The 18,550-nt window shown below is 35.8% G+C and overlaps 1 protein-coding gene and 1 non-coding gene across 2 annotated transcripts; both read left to right on the forward strand.

The window, feature by feature from the left end:
* The first annotated feature begins 6,536 nt into the window (after positions 1-6,536).
* LOC112004303 (uncharacterized) lies at positions 6,537-18,343 on the forward strand. Its single transcript, XM_065775565.1, has 4 exons — positions 6,537-6,901; positions 7,203-7,348; positions 17,872-17,990; positions 18,077-18,343. The coding sequence occupies exons 1-4, from the start codon at positions 6,687-6,689 to the stop codon at positions 18,176-18,178; spliced, it is 582 nt and encodes a 193-aa protein (XP_065631637.1). The 5' UTR covers positions 6,537-6,686; the 3' UTR covers positions 18,179-18,343.
* On the forward strand, positions 13,963-14,105 carry LOC112004330 (small nucleolar RNA snoR145). Its single transcript, XR_002882072.1, has one exon. It is a non-coding gene; the product is annotated as a small nucleolar RNA snoR145 (small nucleolar RNA).
* Positions 18,344-18,550: the final 207 nt, after the last annotated feature.

An 18,550-nucleotide genomic window follows, 5' to 3' on the forward strand; every position in this document is an offset into this window, starting at 1 on the left:
ACACACTTTTGAATTTTAAATTTGAATTTATTTTTCTCACATGGAAAATTGGAATAAGAAAATGCTAAAGTCACAAATTATTTTACAAATGGAGGATATGGTAGGTGGTTATTGGTAAGCAAAAATGTGATGTTAGTGTTAGCCTCATATAAAAACCAATAAGAATTTTCAACATTGACCAATTGTAAAAATATTGTAAAATAGTTTGTGCATGTGACATTACTCAATTGGATATAATCAAAGGCATACATATATACATACATACATATATATATATATATATATACACATATGTATATAAATACTAACCTTTGGGCACGCGCTCACATGTGTGTTCAGAGGCTCTTCTATTTTATTTTACTTTATTTTTTGTAAATGTTAATAATTTGCATTTATTATAATTTAGAATATTTTTTTTCAAACAAATAAAAATGATAAATTTTAGAGATAAGCAATAACTGTAATTTCTTTTTTAAACATAAAAGTGAAAAAATCCTAAATTTTAGAAATTCTCTTTTTGAATTCAAAATGAAATTTGTTATTTGACATTTATGACTCAATTTTTAAATGAAGTTATCCTTTATTAATGAGGGTATTTTTAAACCATATAAAAGTCCAGTTAAAAGAAGAGAATCCTCTTATATATAGTATATATATATATATATATCAATAAAAATTGGTCACATTAACAGTTTGTAAAAATGTTATAAATTAGTTTGTAATTGTAGCATTACTCTTTGCCTTTACTATATGCATGATTTCGATTCCTATAATTTAGAGAGTTTGTCTGAGTGATTTAATGTGTGAGCTTTTAATTAAATTTTGACCTTATTTGATTTCAAATTTGATTTTTTTTTTTTAATTCTTTCCTTGTGTTTGTATAAACTTATGTGATTAGGTTAAGATATTCTTAATTTCAAGGGCCACACCTTGGGGTGCTCCTAGTTACGTTTAGTCAACCATTATCAGATAACTAACCCACATCATTCATAATTTGATAGTGTAATCAAGATGATGACTAAGGTTGTGTTTTTATTTTTGGTGTAAATTTTTTTTCCTACGAAAAATGTTTATAGCTAAAAACATCTCCAAGGAAAATATTTAATTTTTTAGTGTTTGGTTGTGTTCTCAAAAACTATTTTTTGAAAGAAAAAAAAAATTCTTATGTTTGGCATGACATAATTTTTTTTTTTTTTAATATGGAAAAGTAAATGACCAAAATACTCCCATCATAAACACCAAAATACTCCTTAAAACATCCAAGGTTATCAAAATTCCCCCATAATCACCAAATACCCTTGGAACTTTCAAAATGACTAGACATCTAAAATGATTGAAATTATAGCCAAAAAGTCCAAATTGGCTAAAATACCTTTGTATTTCCAAAATACCTCTAGAGTCTTTAAAATGAAAAAATAAACCCAAGAATCACTACAATGACCAAAATATTTGTAAAAGACGACACAATTTTAATAATATTTTTCTTATTATATACTTTCAAGTTGGTCAATTAAGCTGTTGATAAGCTTTTAGCCAATCTAATTTTTTCACAATATTTTTATTTGGACAAATACCCTCAAATTTGGTCATCTTAGAGTTTTTTAGGGTATTTTGATCATCTTGGTGGTCATTAGGTTTTTTTGGGTCATCTTTAGGAGTATTTTGGTCATTTTTATTGCACTAAGGCGTGTGTTAAACAGTATTTCTTTTAGAGTGGTTTCATGGATATTTTGGTCATTTTGGTGGATTTGGAGGTATTATGGAAGTTCCAATGCTATTTTTGGTGGATGTAGGGGTATTTTGATAATTTTATACATTTCAATGATATTTTTATCATTTTGATGATTTTAGGGGCTTGGTGTTTACAAGAAATATAGTAATACTAGACTTAGTTGAAACATTTCTTATGTGTATATCTTTGATTGTGATTTTGTTTTTATTGCACTCAGGCTTATGTAGGGGGATTTAAGTTAGTTTTTATAAGTTTACAATCGAAAATTCTATCTAATCAACTCAAACGTTATGATGTCAAGTATAATTAGTTATAAACTATTAGTATAGATTTGAGAATGAGTAACAAATTTAGTTATGGTATTTACTATATATGAGGAAATAATTAATCAATTAAGTAGCTCCTAAATAAACTCGTGCTTGTTTTGTTTTTTTAAATTTTATAAAAAAAATCTAAGTTTAAACTTGTAGTCTAAGTTAGTGATGAGCTTAAACTCGATTCATGGGTTCTAATTAACATAACCTATAATGTCTCTTATTGTCAAATAAGTTGCACTAAAAAAAAAATTCGTCATATCTTAATAATATAGTAACGAACAATCATTAGAAGTTTAGAACGCAACTTCATAACTTTCAAATTCTTTGTCTGAACTTTAAGGCAATAAACAAGTTAAGTTTTATTGAATAATAAATATTTGAGCTCAAAACAAAAGTAAAATTTTCAAGCTCTACTCGAGCTCAAACCAAGCCTGCAAATAATGTTTGAACTCAAAATTCATCAGAAAAGTCTAAAAGTTTGAATTCGACTTGATTTATTAGTCAAGCCAAGCTTGATCTTAATATCAAACTCTTGAGCACGAGATTAAATACAAGTACATTATCAAATGTTTAAATCTACAAAATTCAAGTAAACAAAATAACACACTAAACATTGAAAGCATGTTTAAATCTGCAAAAGCTTTTGATTATATCTTATGTTGTTTCACTTGTAGTAAAATTGAAAGCATATTTTCCACTAAACAAACTTGTTGGATTGTTTTTTCTTTTCCTTTCCAGCATATAAAAGTTGAGAGCACCAAAAGATATGTAACTTGCCTCTAATGAATTTTACCAAAATTGCCACACCTATAATTTGGATGAACAAGAAGCTTTTCACCCTTTGGCTCTGTGTAGAATCCCAAAAGAAGAGAAGACAAGTTGGGATGTGTAAAGAAAGGAAGTACACAAAGATCGAATTGGAAACTTCTAGTTTTATTTCTATATCAGAGAGTACAGATTAATTAGCAATCTAATCTATATATATACAACATAACAGAGCAACATAAAAGAGCCCAAAACAAGTAAATTAACTAACTCTCAACAACTTAACAAACTCCCTAACTCAACCAATCAAAACTTGACAACTGGACCTCCTAGCTACTCTTCTTTCTTTCCTTCACACGTGTAACTTATGCTGAACTAATTGATGTCGTTTTCTTCTTCCTCTTGTCATTTTCTCTAGTATGTCGTTTAGCCATCACTTCAATTTCAACACTCCCCCTTAAGTCTTGAAATGTAAGCTCTGTAACTTGAATAGAAGAAGTTACCTTCAACTGCCTTGGAACAAAAATGTCCTTTAAGCCCAACTTCTCTGAAAGTCTTGCAAAAGATGAAAATCCCAAGGCCTTGGTAAATATGTCAGCTACTTGAGAATTGGTTGCAATGTGAAAGGTCTTAATCATGCCTTCCATAATCTTGTCTGTTACTAGATGGCAATCCACCTCAATATGCTTCATCCTCTCATGAAAGACTAGATTAGCAGCTATAAACAATGCTTCTTGATTATCACAAAACAACATAGCTGGTTTAGGATGCTCAATCTTCAAATCCTTGAGCAATTGTAGCACCTAAGTGATTTCACAAGCCACATTGACCATTGCTCCATACTCAACTTCAGCTAAGGACCTTGAAACCACTCCCTACTTCTTTGACCTCCAAGATATTAAGGAATCTCCTATGTAAACTGCATAATCTGTTAAAGACCTCCTAGTATCAGGGCATCTAGCCCAATCCGCACCACAAAAGGATTTGATATGCAAATCTGAATTGCTAGAGAAAAAGATTCATTTCCCTGGTGAACCTTTAATATATTGAAGCACTCTGTGAGTTGCAAGTAAATGAGGTTCTCTTGGTTGTGATAGAAATTGGCTTAATCTATGCACAACATAGGTGATGTCTGGTCTTGTTAAGGTCAAATAGAGAAGTCTTCCAATTCATCTTCTAAATTGTGCGGGGTCTGCCGGGGGCTTACCTTCATACTTAAACAACCTCAAATTTTGCTCCATAGGAAACTTAACTAGGTAGCTTAGAACCGATGAAACCTATATCTTTAAAAATCTCAAGAGCATATTTTCTCTAGTTCAAGTTGACTCCTTCATCAATTCTGGCTAACTCAAGTCCCAAGAAATATCTCAGTGATCCAAGGTCTTTTAAACCAAACTTATCATCAAGCAACTTCTTTAAACTGTTAACATAAACAGGATTATTCCCAGTGAGCAATATGTCATCCATATAAACCAAGAGGACTGTAAAAGAGGAACCTTGTGTATGAGTAAACAATGAGTAATCAGATTTTGATTGAATGAACCCCATCTGCTGAATTGTGGTAGGCAATTTCTCAAATCACTGCCTAGAAGCTTGTTTAAGGCTATAAAGACTTTTGTTCAATTTGCAAACCAAATTCTCCCCCTTGTTATGAAATCCAGGTGGTAGACATATATAAACATCTTCTACTAGATCACCATGCAAGAATGCATTGTTAACATCCTTTTGATGCAGGAATCACCCTTTCACAGCAGCCAAAGAAAGCATACTTCTAACTGAGATCGACTTGGCAATAGGTGAAAATGTTTCTGAATAATCCAAGCCTTGTTTTTGTGTAAACCCCTTGGCAACCAAACGTGCTTTATACCTCTCAATGGTGCCATCAGGATGCTATTTTATTCTATAAACCCATTTACATCCAATGGGGAATTTGCCTGGTGGTAACTGAGTCAAAGTCCAAGTATTATTGAGTTCCAAAGCAACAATTTCCTTGTTCATGGCATCCTTCCATTCAGAAAATTGAATTGCTTGATGAAAAGAAATAGGTTCTAATGGAGTTGCCGTGATTGCCATGACGAAGGAATGAAATGCAGGGCCAAGATAAGAGTAATTTAAGTTCTCTAAAATATCATATGGCAAACCAGAGACAGGCTTGGTACTGACAGACTTACAACAGTAATTTGAAAGATAGGTAGAAGGGTGATGAGTCCTAACAAGCCTTCTTAAGACAAGTGGCTCAAAAATGAGATTTGTAGGTAGAGAGGTAGTAAGGTTAGATGAGCTAATGAAGGGAATAGGATCTGCAGAAGTGGTGGAATCTAAAATAGGTTCTATAGAATCATTAGTAGGTTTAATAGTAGTGGTTTGAGAAGTAATTTGATCAGAATTACTGAGTGAGGTAGGGGAAGATGAAGTGTGAATAGGAACAATGATAGTTTTAGGAACAAAACTTGGACTAGAAGGAGAAGAAGGAAATTCAGGAGCAGTATTTGATACACAATGAGGAAAAACAAAGTCATCTAGATAGGAATTTGAGGGTTGAACAGAGGCAGCATAAGGAAATATGTGCTCATAGAAAACAATATCTCTTGAGATGTAAATAGTATTAGATTCAAGATTTAAAACCTTGTAACCTTTTATGACATAGGGATAGCCTAAGAACACACTTTTTGGCTCTAGGGGCAAATTTGCGCCTATTATGTGCCTATTAACTAACTCTCAACAACTTAACAAACTCCCTAACTCAACCATTCAAATCTTGACAGTTGGACCTCTAAGCTGCTTTTCTTTTTTTCCTTTGCACATGCAACTTGTGCTGAACTAATTGATGTTGTTTTCTTCTTCCTCTTGTCGTTTGCTCCAGTCTATTGTTTAGCCATCACTTCAATTTTAGCAAGATGCCTTATGATATGACGTTGAAGGAGGACTCTACCAGAAGCTTCTATTTGCGTGGAATCCTAGTAGGAGTCATTGAGGGAGCTTTTTGCACACCAAAGATGTATCATTTAGCAACAGATGAGGTGAGACTGCTAAGATCTAGGGCAGATTAGTTGAAATTTCTTACTCTACAAGAGAGAGAGAGAGAGAGAGAGAGAGAGAGAGAGAGAGAGAGAGAGAGAGTTAGTTTCTAAGTTCATTGAGGAACATTGGAATATAGTAATTTGGTGTTGGGGGGGGGGGGGTTGGTTTGGCAAATCTAGTTCAAATAAGGGAATGTTAAAAAGGGAATGAGAAATGAGAAAAAAAAAAGACCTAACCAAAGAGGGGGATGGACTCATGGACTTGGATGTGTGGTACTTGCTTAATTTAAAAAAAAAGAAAAAAAAAAGAGTGATTACTCATTACAGCCCTTTAATTTTGATTTTTACAAGTGTTCTTAATTCCCAATTAACTAAATATTTAGTTAGAAATAGATTTATTTGTTGAACCCAAAAACAAGTTTAATTGTTTTTTTTTTTTTTGCTTGGTCCCGCCTTGTTTATTAAAGAAATCTAAAACTTAAAGCTCAAATTTAATTTGTCTATAAATAAACAAACAAATATAAAAACAAGTTTAATTGTTTTTTTTTTTGGTTCAGCTTGTTTGTTAAAGAAATCTTAACTAAAGCTCAAATTTAAAACAAACAAATATGAAAAGTTGTTTATGAAGTGGAGCCTAAAAAGTGATTATGAACTGGCCCATTACTTTTCTGGGGCCCACGTCGCTCCATCACATTTCATTCTAAAGCAAACAAGGTGAAATTGTTCAGCATCTGAAGGATACAGACAGACACTTTGAACGTTGCTCTTTTCCCCTTCTTCATCCTCAACCCTAGCACCTAATTTCTAAATTCTAAATATAAATTTTATTATCTATATAGCATAACAGGAAGCATGAAATTCCGGTATGCCATGGTGTGCTCATCGAATCAGAATCGGAGCATGGAGGCGCACTCGCTTCTGAAAAAGCAGGGCTTCGAGGTGTCTTCGTACGGTACTGGGGCTCACGTTAAGCTCCCTGGACCCTCTCTCAGAGAACCCAACGTCTACGACTTCGGTACTCCCTACAAGCACATGTTCGAGGATCTCAGGCGCAAAGACCCCGAACTGTATCCTCTTCCCTTTTTTACATGCTCGTTAATTTTCAATTGCAATTGGGTCTTAACAAACAAAAACCTGTGGTAGTGCTTCAGTGTTAACTTATGTAGCTAACTCCGCCTATGTCTGTGCTTACTGTCATATATTTCATTCACAGTGGGTCCCTACAAGTGTATTCACTGGATCCAATACAGATACTCGTTGGGGCGTCCCTTATATGTAGCGTAGGATTAATGAATCGAACTTTGTGTGTGTGTTTTATTGTGCATTGTAGAGCATGTTAATGAGTGAAACCTTAATGAGTGTACACAGCTACAAGCGTAATGGCATTTTGCCAATGCTAAAGAGAAATTCATCTGTCAAGCTGGCTCCTCAGCGGTGGCAAGAGAATGCTGCTGATGGTTCCTTTGATGTGGTTTTTGCATTTGAAGAAAAGGTGTTTGATATGGTTGTTGAAGGTTAGTATATCTCACTACCTCCACCCCTTTTTTTTTTGTTGTTGTTGTTGCATCATATGGATCAATTGTACGATAATGCAAAAGATGAAATAATTAAAGCATTGTCTATTGCTTCTACTACTGGCTGTTTTTTTTTTTTTTTTTTGTAATTGTTACCATTTTCAGTAGATTGGTATAGGACTTGATAGAATGTCGTGGGGGATAATGCAGTTGGTTCATAGACAGTAATATGATTGGGATGTGGACTCTGATTAGTTTCTTTGAGCTTCTTAAGAGGTTCAAGGTGTGTGGGGTAGGTGTAGATAGATTGGGCAGGCAGTAGACTAGTAAACCAATGTTTGAAGTGAGAGCCTTTTCTATAATGCATATGACGGACAACATAGTCGGAATCTTCCTTGGAAGGAGATTTGGCATACTTTATTATTTAGGGAGCTACATTTGTATACTAAGTGTATCCCTCTGGTCTTTCTATAGTTAAATTATTAGTTACTTATCAAAAAAGTAGATTTGGCATACTCAATCTCCTACTAAGGTGCCCTGTAAATTTTTGGCAGTAATTTCAAAAGTATCGACCAGTGTTTGCATCTCTCTAATTCTACTTTTTCTGAGAAGGCTTATGCCTCTGAGGGAGTCAATTTTCCCAATTCTTCTTTTGTTGGTTTTTTTTAAGGTTCTCTTTTGTAAGTTGTAGTGCTTGGTAGCATTTATGGGGTTTATCTTTGTATACATTGTGACTTGAATCCCCGTGGATATTGTTGGATAAAACTTTTACCTTTCAAGACCAAATAACAAAGGAAAATATCCTGTGTTTATTATTGGATGTGTATTGTGATGGAATGTGTATCCATGGTATATATTAGTAGTTTAATATCAATTTTTATTTTTACTTATAAAAAAAATGCAATTTAATATCTTGTGCTTGTTTCTTTTCTTAGTTTTCTGATGATAAAATTTCTGGTTGGTCTTGCAAACTAATATACCTTGATATACCTGGTATTTAACCTTTGTTGTGTTTTTGTCATGTGTTTACTTACAAAATAAAAGATAAAAGAAGTTTTTGCATGCTTGGATGTGTTTGCCACGGTATAGTTTTCAGTCTAGAAATTGTGTGGTGAGTTGTCCAATCTGGGGTTTGTAGAAGACCTCTGTCTAATTTGTTGCGAAACCCACTTGCACATATAGTTTATTGAATTTATGGATTCTTCATTTATATATTATATAGACAAGTCTGTGTCTTTGAAAGTTTATCAATGAAGAGGATTATAAATTTATGGATGAAACAAGATTATGTGCTAATGTGCTGATTCCATTAATTATGAAGCACATAGATTAAGAGGTCTATAACTTGTTGAACTGGTGGGCTGGTCAGCTTGTGTTGGGCATGTAGGCTACTCTTGCTCTTCACTCAAAGGAGTTATTGATGTGCTTTGGGTAATGTCAACTTTATAAATGCTCTGGGCTGGAATTTTGTGGTTTGCATCTATAAAAAAAAAAAAAAAAAAGCTTACTTAGGTTTACTGGTGGGGTGGCCAACCTGTTGACTGGTCTTACTTAGGTTCTAGTGGAGCTTCTGGTGGGGTGTTGGTGATGTGGGACACTCGGGTAGTGAATAAAATGGAGGAGGCAGTGGGGAGATTTTCGGTTTCTTGTAAGTTTACAAGTGTGTCAGATCAGTTTGTTTGGGCGTTTACTGGTGTTTATGGTCCTAATTTACACTGAGACAGGAGGTTTTTATGGGAGGAACTCTGTGGCTTGAATAGTTGGTGGAGTGTCCCTTGGTGTGTGGGTGGTGATTTTAATGTGGTTAGGTTCCCTTCTGAACGATTGGGGTCTAACTCTTTCACTACGGCTATGAGGGAATTCTCCAATTTTATCTCGGAACAGGGTCTCATTGATCTGCCATTGCAAGGGGGTTCTTATACTTGGTCAAGTTCTAGAGAAGTTGCTTCAAAGGCTAGGCTAGAAAGATTCTTGTTTTCTGAAGATTGGGAGGATAAGTTTCCAATAGTTTCTCAAAGACGGATGTCTAAGTTGTGCTCAAATCATTTTCCAATTGTCCTTGAGGGTGGATCTTTTCATAGAGGGAGTATGCCGTTTAGATTTGAGAATATGTGGCTTAAGGATGAAGGTTTTGTGGATAGGGTCCAGTCTTGGTGGGATTCCTATCAGGTTCATGGTGCTCCAAGTTTCATTCTGGCCAATAAATTAAAACTCTTGAAAAATGATTTGAAAAGATGGAATGTGAAGGTGTTTGGTCACGTTGAAGTGTGGATTAAAAAATTGTGGAATGACCTAAGTGCTCTAGAGGATATGGAGAAGAGTCGGGGTTTATCAACGGAGGAAAGGGTAGAAATGGGAAGAATTCGTGATGAGTTAGAGCGAGTTACTCTGTTGGAAGAAATAAGTTGGAGGCAAAAATTTAGAGTTCTTTGTGTCAGGGAAGGAGACAGGAATACGAAATTTTTTCACCTAATAGCTAACTCTCATATGAGGGTTAATTCTATTGATAGGCTTATGGTGGATGGGGTGTTGTCCTCGGACCCGGCTGCTATAGTAGATTGTATCTCTCAGTTTTATAGGTGGCTTTATTTGGAGGATGGGGCTCTAGGGATGGCAACGGGTCGGGTTTGGGCCGGGTTTTTTCATACCCGGACCCGACCCGCGGGGCAAAACCCGTAGCCCGGACTGGCTTGTTTAGGGTACTGGGTTTTTTCCGGGCCCGGACTCGCCCCAACCGGGCCCCGCAGGCCCCGTTTAGGAATTGGGCCCAAACGGGCCAACCGAAAAAAAAAAAAAAAATTTTTGAGCCCAAATTTTAATTTAAGCCCAGATTTAAGCTCAAATTTTTCCCAGATTCAAGCCTAGATTTAAGCCCAGATTTTGCCTACATTAAGCCTACATATTCAAGCCTAAATAATTAACGTGGCCCAAATGCCAAATCAGTTCAAATCATAGGCTAAGGCTACTAATCATAAATCAATAAATCACCTGTTAATTATAAATCTATAAATCAATGAATCATAACTAATATCATAATCATAATTCAATAAATCATAACTAAGATTTTAAATAATAAATTACCTAGCTAAGATAACCATTTAATCATTAATCAACAAAATCTTAACTAAAATCACCAACTAAACATAAAAATAAAATAAATCCAACAAGTCCAAAAATAAGTATCAAAAGTCCAACGAGTCCAAGAAATTAAAAAGTTACGAAATAAATCCCACAAGTTTAGAATAATTACAAACCAACAAATTAAGGAAACAAGTCTAAGAAAATAAAAAAGTTACTAAATTAATACAAAATGTTTAATCTTCATCAATTGTAATACAACTCCCATAAATTGTGGCACAACTCCCATCATCTTCATTTGGCTCCCCATCATAAGAATGGATTGAAATGTACTATCTCTAGATATAGTTGAAGAACCTAAACAACAATGAATTAAAAAATGGAATAAACTTCATCAAATTGTAACTAGCAAATATAAAAACACAATTTTGATTTTATAAATAGAAATTAGAAATTGCTAACTGTTGATTTCACTCCATAACCAATTCTGAGCACACATCATTGCCTCTATAGTCTTGGGATGTAGTCTACTACGGTGTGGACTTAAAAGTCTCCCACTAGTGCTAAAGGCAGCTTCTGAAGCAACAGTTGTGACGGGAATGGCTAAAATATCTCTTGCAATCCTTTGTAAAGTAGGATACTTGAGACCATTACTTTTCACCATGTCAAAATATCAAAGTCTTCACTCCTCTTCAACACTCCCTCATTAATGAAATGATCAAATTCCATTCTACCACTCCCATGTTTCTTTGAACTACTTGAGCTATTATTCACAAACCCATCAAACCTTGACATTGACCCAATCAACCTAAATTTTATTTGTGTCACTTGATTTGAAGTATTTGCAGGCATATGAGAACTTCCTTCATTACCTACAGGAGACTCATCCACATCTCATACTCATCAAGCAAATCATAACAAAGATTCTTAATTTTTTCAATCTCCAAATCAAATTATCACCATAAATGTTAGGATAATAAAACTCCAATAATTCATCTTATATCTTGGATCTAAGATACAGCAACAGCCATAACAACACTAACATTAGCCCAATAAGAATTAAATTTAGCAAGCATGCTTTCTGCCATTGTACTTATCATCTCACTTGAAGACAAACTCCATTCATTCAATGCAATTTTCAACTCACACACCAAAGCAAAATACATATTAGTTGTGGGTACTTACGACCAGAGAAAAACTTAGTCACACTATGAAACAACTCTAACATCCCACAAATATCTTTGGCTACCTCCCAATCATGATCATTGGCAAACAAGTATAAGATGTTTCACGTTTAGCCAAACGCGAGAAAACATCTTTATAAATCAATGCAGAGAAAGCATTAAGTAAGTTGAATTCCAACGAGTTTTACAATCTAAGACTAACTCTTTGGTGCATTGAACACGCAATTGACGTGCATTTTCATCAAATTTTTGCCTCTTTTTGGTGATCCAGTCCAATAAATCACACTATCACGAATCCTTTCAATACCATCACCAATAAGAGACAATCCATCTTGAACAATCAAATTCAAAATATGTGCAGCACACCTCATATGCAACATAGACCCACCCAACATAAGAGAACTAGTATTAAGCTTATTCAAGAGAAGTCTTATCATGGCATCATTAGTACTACAATTATCTACGGTTATTGTGGACAACTTCCTATCATGTTCCACTCTAAAAAACAATCAACAAGGACTTCAGCAAGGACATCTTTCGTGTGTGGAGAAGGAACATAAACAAACCTAGAAAAATAATAGGAATAATTATAACATAACTAAATAAACATTCAATTTAACATAACTCAATAAACATTCTAAATGTAAAGTCTTTAACATTCAATTTATAGATAAAAAAATTACCTTAAAACCCGGCTTTGCAACGTCCAAGTATGGTCAATAAAATGTGCGGTAATGACCATAAACCCTCTCTTTTTGTTACTTGAAGTCCACATATCAGTTGTAATTGCCATCCTACTTCCATTTTGTCCGTGATCTTCAAAGCTTTCTCCCTCTCATTATCATAGATTTTAAGAATATCACTCTTCAAAGTATTTCTTGTGACAAGTTTAAACATAGGTTGAAGATCAGTCACAAATTCCCTAAACCCAATGTGATCAACCATTGAAAGAGGATATTCATGTAAAATGACCATACGAGCAAGCTTATTCCTCACTCTAGCTTGATCAAATTGGTAATTATTTAAACTTGTAGTTTCATCCACCTTATTTTGTTGTTTAATTAAAACTTGTTGTCGAATATCTTTATACTTCATCCGTGGACATCTTGCTAAATGATTACGCAAATGGATTGTACCTTGACTAGAATCACCAAGTAAAGTTTGCCACAATGATGGCATTGGGCTTTAACTTTTCCTTCAACTTTCTTCCTTGTAAAATGAGCCCAAACATCTGAGGTAGTTTTTTTTTTTTTACTTGTATCCAAGTCCTCATTTGTAGGCTCTTGCTCTCCCTCTTCCTCTGTCCTTGAACTCCCTTAACTCCTTTCTTGTTCCTCTACCTCTAAGTCCACCGTCGGGAAATTCGGACTCCTAATTGATTCAGAAGTTTGGGAGTTAGAATCAAAACAAATTATTACAAATTTATTATTACATATACTCATTAATTAATAGGCACAAATTCACAAATTAAACATGATTAACAACAAATTTAAACACTTACTGGTTGTTTAATGGGCATAAAGGTGATGGTGATCCTGAGAGTGAGCTGCTAGGCGACAATGGCGAGGGTGATCGTGAAAATGGCGAAGGAGACCGCATAGTTGGCAAGGGAGAGCTGCTTGGCGAGGAAGAGCTAGATTTGTTTGTGTTTGTGTCTTCCATCTCCGTTTTAGGCTCTGCATTCCCAACAAACACAAAAAACAATATTTCATTATCATTGTTATCACAACCCAAACAATATTTAACAAACTCAATAATAGTATAACGCCACAAACACCTTAACCCATAAACCAAACCCTCAACAACAACAAAGCAAGTAGCAAGGCATGGAAGCAAACTAAAGTGCCTAGTTTCTGGTGATATGAGCTTTCGTTGTGTTTACATTAGGCATGCTTGAATTTGAACACACAGATGACATTATAATTCACAATAACAAACACATCTACACTACAAGTTCTTAGAAATTAGGGTTTTGCAAATGCTCTCTTTGTTTTGTTGCAATAGATGCGATGAAGAGTAATACAAATCGATTGCTTGCTGGTTGATTTGTTATAATCATAAAGCATCAAGCAAGATGAATTATATTCTGGTTCGTATTCACTGAGCATCTTCAATTTAATTAATTTTTTTCTTTTTAAAATTACCGAGGGACCTATGGAGGGAGCGCCGTACAAAATCGATGCACTCTTTTCCAAGTTTGCCTTCGAAAATTGTATTGAAAGCAGATCGCCAAGCCCAATATATACATATATATATATATATATATTTTTCTGTTATGGGCTCGGTTTTATTTTTAGATCTAATTTTCATACATTACAATTGAAATGTATTATTATTATTATTATTATTATTATGCGAAGGTCCCAGCAGAGAGGGGGGAATCTCTCTCTAACACAAATACTAATAATTAATTCCTTCGCATAGTTATATGCCGAATCGTAGAATGCCCAAAAAGCTTTTGTTTTGGACCATTCTGAACCCTCGGCTACATTCAAATATTTCATCTTTCTCTTCATTTCATTTTTGGGGGAAAAAACATTTAGAGATTCTGGTAATGTTTTTAATTTTTACTCTCCTTGAAAATGATTTTGTGTCCTAATTCAGACATAAATACTTACTGTGTACGTATGTGAAGGAAATGATTTTGGAAAATGGAAATGATCAGATTCAAAATCAACTTTGTTACAAAGCAAGCCTAATATTCATAAAATCAAAATGATCCTGGATTACACATTTACACCCAAAAAATCAAAAATAAAAAACCAACACCATCTCTCATTCTATCTGTCTCTGAAATCCAAGAAACCCAACACCATCAATAAAGGTATCTTCTTAAGTAAATACCTGAAGAAAATCTGATCCTCTCCGATTTGGCTGAAGGCTGAAGCTGAATAACTGATGCTCTCTGATTTGGTCAAGCCTGAAGAAAAAACGCGACAGCTTGACGTGAAGAGTCAACGGCGTGTCTGAGTTTGGTCAAGCTCGAAGAAAAGCGACGACAGCTCCGATTTGGTGAAGAAAAGCGACGACAACTCCGATTTGGTGAAGAAAAACAGTGACAGCTCGAGGGTGGGGTTTGTGACGATGGTGGTGAGGCGGTGGTGTTGTGATTTGGTGGTTGGGTATCTCGCCGTTTGGGTTTTTGGTGGTGTTTACGGTGGTAGTTTGAGATAGAGTGAGGGTGAGGGAGTGTAGGACTGTGTCGGATTGAGAGGGAGGGAGTGTAGGGAGGTTGCTGAGTGAGTGAGTGCAGAAGAAATGGGAATTAGGGTTAGAACATTTTAGGTATATATATATATATTAGGGTATTTTAGTAATTTCAATGAACCGGGTTTTTACCGGGCCGGGTTTCGGGTCGGGTCTCGGGTTTTTTTTTTTAATAAAACCCGGATGGGACCCGACCTGGACCCGCTTTGGGTTTTTTTTTTTTTTTTTTAAAACCCATACCCGACCTTATTCCTAATCAGACCGGGTAAAACCCGACCCATTAGGGTCAGGCCGGGCCGGGTACCCGCGGGCCGGGTAAAAATTGCCATCCCTATGGGGCTCATAGACTTGTCTTAGATGATGTGGATTTTTTTAGTATTTCGGTGGAAGATGCAAGTTGGCTAGATAGGCCTTTTGAGGAAGAAGAGGTGTTTGGGGTGATCACTGACTTTAATGGTGACAAGGCACCTGGCCCGGATGGCTTTTCAATGGCATTTTTCCAGTCTTGTTGGGGTGTTTTGAAAACAGAAATTATGGCTGTATTCCACAATTTTCATACTCAGGCGGTGTTTGAGAAAAGTTTTAATGCTTCGTTCCTTGCTCTTATTCCCAAGAAAGTGGATGTTATGGAGGTCAAGGACTTTCGGCCTATAAGCTTAGTTGGTGGGATTTATAAAATTATTTCTAAGGTGTTGGCTAATCGGCTTCGTAGGGTGGTGCATGAGATTATTTCGGATTCACAAAATGCTTTTGTGAAGGGTAGACAGATTTTGGATTCCGTCTTGATTGCTTCTGAATGTATTGATAGTAGATTGAAGTCAGGAGTTCCAGGTGTGTTGTGTAAATTGGGTGTGGAGAAGGCGTATGATCATGTGAGTTGGGATTTTTTAATGTATATGCTTCAACGTTGTGGTTTCTTAGAGAAATGGAGAAAATGGATAAAGTATTGCATTTCAGCGGTAAAGTTTTCCATTCTAATCAATGGTAGCCCATCGGATTTCTTTGGAAGTTCTAGGGGCTTCGGCAAGGGGATCCTTTATCTCCTTTGTTGTTTGATATTGTGATGGAGGCATTAAGTCGTATGTTGGATGTGGCTACCTCCGTCGGGCAATTATCAGGCTTTTCTGTGGGTAGTACGGCTAGTCCATCAGTGAGGGTGTCTCACCTTTTATTTGCAGATGACACTCTGATTTTTTGTGATGTTGAACCTTCTTAGATTGCTAATTTGAGGGCAATTTTTGCTAAATTTGAGGAGGTGTCAAGGCTTCATATTAATTTGGGGAAATCTGAACTAGTACCTATTGGTGAGGTACACAATTTGGAGACTTTGGTGGGCCGGTTGGGGTGTGGGCAGTCTTCTTTGCCCTTGAAATACTTGGGTCTTCCATTAGGTGCAAAATTTAAGGATTTATCTATTTGGAATCCTATTCTAGAGAGAATGGAGAGGAGATTAGCAGGTTAGAAGAGAATGTATCTATCTAAAGGGGGTAAGGTGACACTTATTAAAAGCTCACTCTTGTCTTTACCTACATACTTTCTTTCCTTTTTTCCTTTACCGAGTAAGGTAGCAAAGCGTATGGAGAAATTATAGAGAGATTTCCTGTGGAATGGGATTGGTGGTGAACCTAAAATACATTTAGTTAATTGGGCCAAGGTATGTAGGCCTCTGCAGGTTGGGGGGTTGGGTATACGACGGTTGGGGAATTTTAGTTCTGCTTTGCTAGGTAAATGGTTGTGGCGGTATGGTATGGAGACTGAGGCTTTATGGAGGAGGGTTATAGAGGCAAAATATGGAAACATTTGGGGTGGTTGGTGTACGAAAAAGGTGACAAGTCCTTATGGGGTTAGCTTGTGGAGATTTATTAGAAGCGGCTGGTTGAACTTCTCTAAATTCCTTGTTTATGATGTGGGGGATGGTACTAGAGTGAAATTTTGGATGCATGTGTGGTGTGGAGATTGTAATCTCCGAGAGGCCTTTCCAAAGCTTTATTGTCTTAGTAGGTCTAAGGACTCCTCAGTGGCTGAAGTTATGGGGTGGTCTGCTGGGAGGTTTCACTGGAATGTGCAATTTCGTTGTCCACCATAAGATTGGGAAGAAGAAGCTTTTGACCAGTTTATGGGGTTGGTCTATTCTTCGACAGTGCGGGGGTTTGGTCCAGACAAGGTTTGTTGGAAACTTGCAAGGAATAGAGGTTTTGAGGTTAGAGGTTATTATAGCTCATTTTACCCTCCTACTTTTGTTTCCTTTCCATGGAGAATGATATGGCAATCGAAGGTTCCTCCAAGGGTGGCTTTCTTTTCTTGGTCTGCTTCCTTAGGTAAGATCTTAATAACAGACAACCTTCGTAAAAGACGAGTGATTGTGCTTGACTGGTGTTATATGTGTAAGAGGTGTGGGGGGTCGGTGGATCATCTTCTTCTTCATTGCTCCATAGCTTGGGAGTTGTGGCCTTTGGTCTTCTGCTTGTTTGGTATTCAATGAGTTATGCCTCGTGCTGTTCTTGAGTTGTTTGAGGGCTGGCAAGGAAAGTTTGCGCGACATCGTCATATTGATGTTTGGAGATTAGTGCCTCATTGCTTCATTTGGTGCATTTGGCATGAAAGGAATGCTAGAAGCTTTGAGGATTGTGAACGTCCTTTGCTGGAGATTAAGTCTTTTTTCTTACACACTCTCTTTGAATGGAGTGTGGTTTTTTCTCATTTTTCTTGTTCTTTTTTTTTTCTTTTTTTCTTGACCGTTGTTCTTTTGTTTACTGATTTGTGCCTCCATAGTACATCCCAATGTACTCGGTTTGGCAATCTTTTTATTATTAATAATATTCTTACGTTATTTATCAAAAAAAAAAAAAAAAGCATGTGCATTTTGTGTGGTAATTTTGAACTTGAGTCCAAGCTCTAAAAGAAATTATTGAGATCGTAGCACCTTATTAATCTTTTGGATGCAAATTTCTTTGTAGTGGAAAATTAAGTTTATACACATACAAAGACCCTGTTAGCACCTGTGAAATAAGTCTTCTTCTTATGCTTGTCTGACCATTATGGAAAAATGTGCAGATCTTCACAGCCGGGATCATGCTCTTATGAAAACTGTACTGGTGATAAACTTGGAGGTAAAGGATAACCATGAGGAGGCTGCCATAGGAGCTCGGCTTACTTTAGATTTGTGCCAAGAGGTCTGTGTCTGCTATGCTTTATACTAGTGATATTTGGTTTGTTATGTACTAATACTAGGCTTTCTATGGGTTTCTTTTATCCATAGATTGAAGCAGCAGAATCATGGGAAGACTCGATTGATGATATAATAGCTACCTTTGAGAAACAGCAACGGCGAAAGCTATTGTATAGCATCTCCTTCTATTGAGATTGTCATGAATACACAAGTAGAATTATGCTTTGATCAAATCATTTAACCACGAATTCCATTCCTGCTGTTGATGTTTGTCATTAACCTCCAACTTTTACATCCTGTAAAATATATGTATTAACTCCATTTTCAGTGAAATTCCATATTCTGTTTTGCATGAAACTTACAAGTTTCTGATCTTGTTCTACTTTGCGTCCGTTAGAGGATATGTGGCAAGGTATGATTTCATGTCCAGAATTTGTGCATTGTAATAAGTTGTTAGTGCTTACTCCAAAGTATGGACCCAGTAGTGCCATCAACTTCTTGTTAGTGTTCATGGAGTAGGGAAAATATTTGGAAGCTCTTGAAAGGGCACTAGAAATTTCATTA

Source organism: Quercus suber, unplaced genomic scaffold, assembly GCF_002906115.3.
Source record: "Quercus suber isolate HL8 unplaced genomic scaffold, Cork oak 2.0 scaffold_114, whole genome shotgun sequence".
In the NCBI taxonomy this organism is placed as follows: Eukaryota; Viridiplantae; Streptophyta; class Magnoliopsida; order Fagales; family Fagaceae; genus Quercus; species Quercus suber.